Source organism: Megalops cyprinoides, chromosome 3 (genome assembly GCF_013368585.1).
Source record: "Megalops cyprinoides isolate fMegCyp1 chromosome 3, fMegCyp1.pri, whole genome shotgun sequence".
Classification (NCBI taxonomy): Eukaryota; Metazoa; Chordata; class Actinopteri; order Elopiformes; family Megalopidae; genus Megalops; species Megalops cyprinoides.
In genome coordinates, this window is record NC_050585.1 from 6,905,501 (window position 1) to 6,910,051 (window position 4,551).

At 39.5% G+C, this 4,551-nt stretch overlaps 1 protein-coding gene across 1 annotated transcript; it reads right to left on the reverse strand.

The window, feature by feature from the left end:
* Positions 1-1,578: 1,578 nt before the first annotated feature.
* On the reverse strand, positions 1,579-4,220 carry LOC118774359 (phosphatidylinositol glycan anchor biosynthesis, class P). The gene is made up of 5 exons (XM_036523686.1): positions 4,082-4,220; positions 3,526-3,620; positions 2,717-2,789; positions 2,514-2,632; positions 1,579-1,958 (listed from the first exon to the last, which is right to left on the reverse strand). The coding sequence occupies exons 2-5, from the start codon at positions 3,602-3,604 to the stop codon at positions 1,837-1,839; spliced, it is 393 nt and encodes a 130-aa protein (XP_036379579.1). The 5' UTR covers positions 3,605-3,620; positions 4,082-4,220; the 3' UTR covers positions 1,579-1,836.
* Positions 4,221-4,551: the final 331 nt, after the last annotated feature.

The following is a 4,551-nucleotide window of genomic DNA, read 5'->3' on the forward strand; positions in this document are numbered from 1 at the left end:
TTCTATTTCTTTTTTTTAAATTAGTTTTCATCCTTTCCATACACAGAGCTAACCCTGGATAAAGAAAGCAGTTGACAGTGATTATCATCAGACTCCAGTGAGTTTATGATGATCTTAGGCTGGGGTTCATCTGCAAGTCAAATCTTTGTCCTGTCACAGGCAAGTGATGGAAAAGCTGCATCTAAAACCTTGGTAAACTCCTTTAGTGCGGAGAGATGCCAGTTACCACTGCAGGTTTACCTACAGGCACATGCCTGAAGCCATCACAAGGTCACTAACTCCACCCACAGGGTCGTAAGCAACAATCACAGAACTGACACCTCCAATACCCAATATAACTCTGCCAATAAGAACTTACATAGATAGATAGATAGATAGAACTGAGCCAAATTGGTTGAACTGTCAGTGACATTGCACTGGCATTTGGGACTGAAAAGCCAGCTAACACCTCAAACATTTTTTAGTCACACCAGCTAATTGTGCCTGGTACACATACGAAGATTCTTGAACATTGCTGAGTGTAATGCAATTACACACCGACATGCAAGCGTTCTGAAATCAGGGAATCAAACTGTGAAAACATAAACTCCTAACAATGTGCATCTTGAGTTAAAATAGGTACATGAACGTCTTGTTGAAATAGCCTAATTTGTTTCTTCAAAAAGCAATTTGTTTTAAGACATCAGTTACTTTTTTTTTTGGGGGGGGGGGGGGGGGGGGGCTCTTTGACTGAAAGGCATCACCATGGCTTGTAATTTTTGAATCAGCTAGGAAACCCCTACTTTACAGCTCTACTTCTGCATTACTGAAAATACAGCTCTACACACTGCACATATTATGTGCCAGCTTTTTCAGAATTAACAAAATCTCTGACATGTACATCAAACAGCAATATGTGGCTACATTTTTAATGATACAGAGAAATGCTGAGGACAAAATGTGAATGTTAACATTGGATTTTTAGGTTTATTAGCCAATATTAACTGTAGAGAGCCATCTGGGGGTGGAGAAAAGACACAGAGATAAAAACAAGGCTGTTGACTTACTGTTATCAGGTTAAATATTTCTTCTCTGCAGCCCACATATCCACTCAAAACATCTGTCAGTTCCTTTCTGCAATAGCCAGTCTCCAGCAGGTCTTACATATGTAACAGTAATATTTCAAAGTAGTACTTGCAGGTGTTGACTGCGAAAGTATTTTCACATTCAAAGTAAATGTTTACAAATGATGGGCAACATGAGTGACCAAAGAGAAGGGGTCAACTGGTTTTAACCATGTGAACAAGGTCACATCAAGTAATAGTACCATATCCATCATGATGCAACTAGCAATTAACAAACACTTCTCAAAGGATTACAGCAAGGTGAATGACAAAACTGATGACATACCACAAACACCATTTTTGCTTTAATTTGTACAACATGGAGGAAAAGGGGTTTGAGTGAACAACTGAAACTATATGAGAAATAGTCAGGCCTTAAAGAATCTATGCATTACATTATATTAGTTGCTTAGAGCATGCTCTTATTCACAGCAATTTGCATATCTAACTTAAAGTTACACTAACTTTATCAGGAGTCGTAAATATCATAAAATACCAATCATAAGCATTGTAATGGACACGTTATTTATTGGTAAACATTTATTGTAATAATAAATACATAAAGATAGTCACAGAACAGTTCACATCACAGAATGAAATAAAAATAATGCGGAGCATTACGATAATGTCTAGCAGTCTGTTTTTGGTTACCCACTCTTATGTATTTTATCTGACAGCATGTTTTCAGACTGATTACTTTGTGCTTTCTATGTAGACCAAAGCTTGCATTTCTTTAGTGGTGTTCCTGAGATGAGAGATAAAACATTCTATTCACTTCACTTATAGAAATGTCTTTTAATCTGGGTATTGCCCCTTTCTGACCATCTCCCACCTGCTGACTTCTGGCATAGCCATCTGTAGAAACAACAGAGAACACTCAGGTACACAAACAGGGCAGATCTGTAGTAAAGTAGTAACAATGTAAGAAAACAACAACATTACACTTTCTTCTTTTGGTACTTAGACCTGCAATGGGTTCATCTTTCACATACATCTTATATCACATCAAAGCAATGATCCCTGGGTTGAAGAGTGGAGCAGAAATAGACAAAAGATCACCCAGGCTCCAAGCTTTATCTACTACAATATGAGTGCTCACACTTGACACACCCATCAACAAGGTGAAAGACTGCTCTATAATGGTTTTTTTCAGTGTCTTTTATCACAGCATATGAAAGGCCAAGAGAATGACTCTGGACTGCTCCAGTCATCTCGAAGACTAAAGTAAGATGGACCGTCTGCACTTATAGGGACCTAGCTGGCTATTTTTACTTTGAATTCAAAACAAGGCAAAACAAGTCTTCTCAAGTGCTTCAGCCTGTGTGTCTAAGAGGTCTAACCAGTTTTCTCAACCAACCGTCTGTCAAACCTATCCCCACCAACCCTTCAGGACAATTATATGCCTCCCACCTGTTATGGTGTCCACAGAGTTTAGAGGGGCTGTGTTCATCATATTTACACCAAACAGAAGGATAAAACAAATGGTAATAGCAACCAGAAGATAGACTGGCACAGCAACTGCCCAATACCTGAAGCAAACGGAACACAGTGTTAAAATCAGAGTAGACAAATATATAAGTATAGACAAGTAAAACTTGCTTACAGTCACTTACTTCTGAGGCCAATATGTCAGCCCAATTGAATGTAGCCAAGACTCCGGAACATAGGCCCACACCAAATAAAGAACTAGAAAAACAAAATCATGAAAACACAATAGCTGCTGATGCTCTTAAAATATCTGGTGAGTGGCTGTACTCATTACATGCGACGTGTCCCTGTTACAGTCACACCCCAGTACACTGTGCATAACTTGTACAATAACACTGCAATCGCTGACCTGCACAACTGGTACAACCAGATTCGAGTAAGGAAAGCGCATCTTAATAAAATAATTTATTTCTGGTCGTTTCCAACAACTGTGTTGGAAACACATACTAGTGGCTGAATGTTTCAGATTCCACCCTTGCCTTGGAGTGGATAAGATGCTGGGTAAGATACGCCCTTGGATAAGGAGTGACAGGCAGAGTTCCGAGCAGGTAAGTTTTCTGTTTTACACGGCAAGTTATAGGACAGCAGTACCGAGATATATATATAATCTAATCTAGAGCACCATAGTGCATTGAATAAAACGTTGCTTGTACGTTAGCTGTGTGCATATTGATCGACTGCACTTGTTTAGGTACACAACTATACGTTGACTTCGTTGTATGATTAAAAAATAAAAAAACGCATTTTGGAACGTAAAAAGTGGGTGAATCAAAGCCACGCGACGTTGAGGCTGTTACACTAGCTATCTACAGTCTCAAAACTTCATAACATAGCCAAACTACCTAGCTACTTTCTAATAAGCCGTGTCCTTATTCTTAGTATGCCAACTAGACTGTTCTTGATTATATAGAAAACACAAACTAAATTAACTTACAGAAGCCGAACTGAGAACCGAGGAAGAGAACAAATCCGTAAATGGCTCTCTCTGGCAGCGGGGATGGGGAGTTTTCCATCACAATCCTGAATTCACTACAGGACAAAGAAATCCCTTCAGCAAAATTCATGTCTTCAGTCACGTACCTACTTAACATGGGTAACGTTAGCTAAATGTACTTTAGACATGCGTTGTCTCCAGCATCTTTCAATCACAGCTAAATGTCTAGCTAGCTAAATTACTATTGCTTTCGTCGTTTACATTGGCTACACAGTGGCAACAAGGCGTGATAGCTAGCTTCATAACATAGATAGCGATGAATGAGCCACTACTAACAGTGTTAGCCACAACAAAATTGCAGCTACCAGCACCTATGGGTACAATATATGACACCGACAACGTTATGTTTGTCCAAGTATAGCTGGCTAAGAGCTAACACGGTTAATGAAGTACAAGACCACTGTGGTCGAAGCGACCAACACAACACGATTAGATTCAGGATAACCGTCTAACAATAAACTAGCTACCAACTGATGTTACATGGCAGTGAACTTACCTTTATATCACCAAACATGTCGCTATATATGAATCGCTTCTCGACCTTTTGTCTAAGATGAAACATATGAAACACTCACTATCTATCTACTATCGACACGGAACAACGTCATTTAAGAGAGACTTCTCAGATAGTTACCTCGCTCTCGCAAAAAAAAAAAAGAAAACACAACTACTTCTTCGGTATATTTTACACAGTTGTAAGACACAATGTATACTGCCACCTAGGGTTCTGGATGAGTGATCAGAGCTCAGCCAAGTACAATGACGGTTATGCACACTGGTTGGAGCATCAGGGGTGTTCTTCTGACACCTCATTTGATGTTTTTTTGGAAATGCCATTAATTGTTACCTCACTGACTGAATATGTTCCTGTCTGGAAGTTGTGTGTTTCTACTTTGTTGCTGTGCTGCAAAATGGCCTCACTTCGCTTCACTGTGCGGCAGTGTGTGTCTGAGCAAGGTGGGCACA

Bases quoted from the DNA above. Each gene is read 5' to 3' on its own strand.
- LOC118774359 (XM_036523686.1), bottom strand. From the start codon at position 3,604: ATGGAAAACTCCCCATCCCCGCTGCCAGAGAGAGCCATTTACGGATTT. The intron at 2,790-3,525 runs GTAAGTTAATTT...TTGTTTTTCTAG, and splicing joins CGGTTCTCAGTTCGGCTTCT to TTCTTTATTTGGTGTGGGCC. The intron at 1,959-2,513 runs GTGGGAGGCATA...TTGTTTCTACAG, and splicing joins CTCTGTGGACACCATAACAG to ATGGCTATGCCAGAAGTCAG.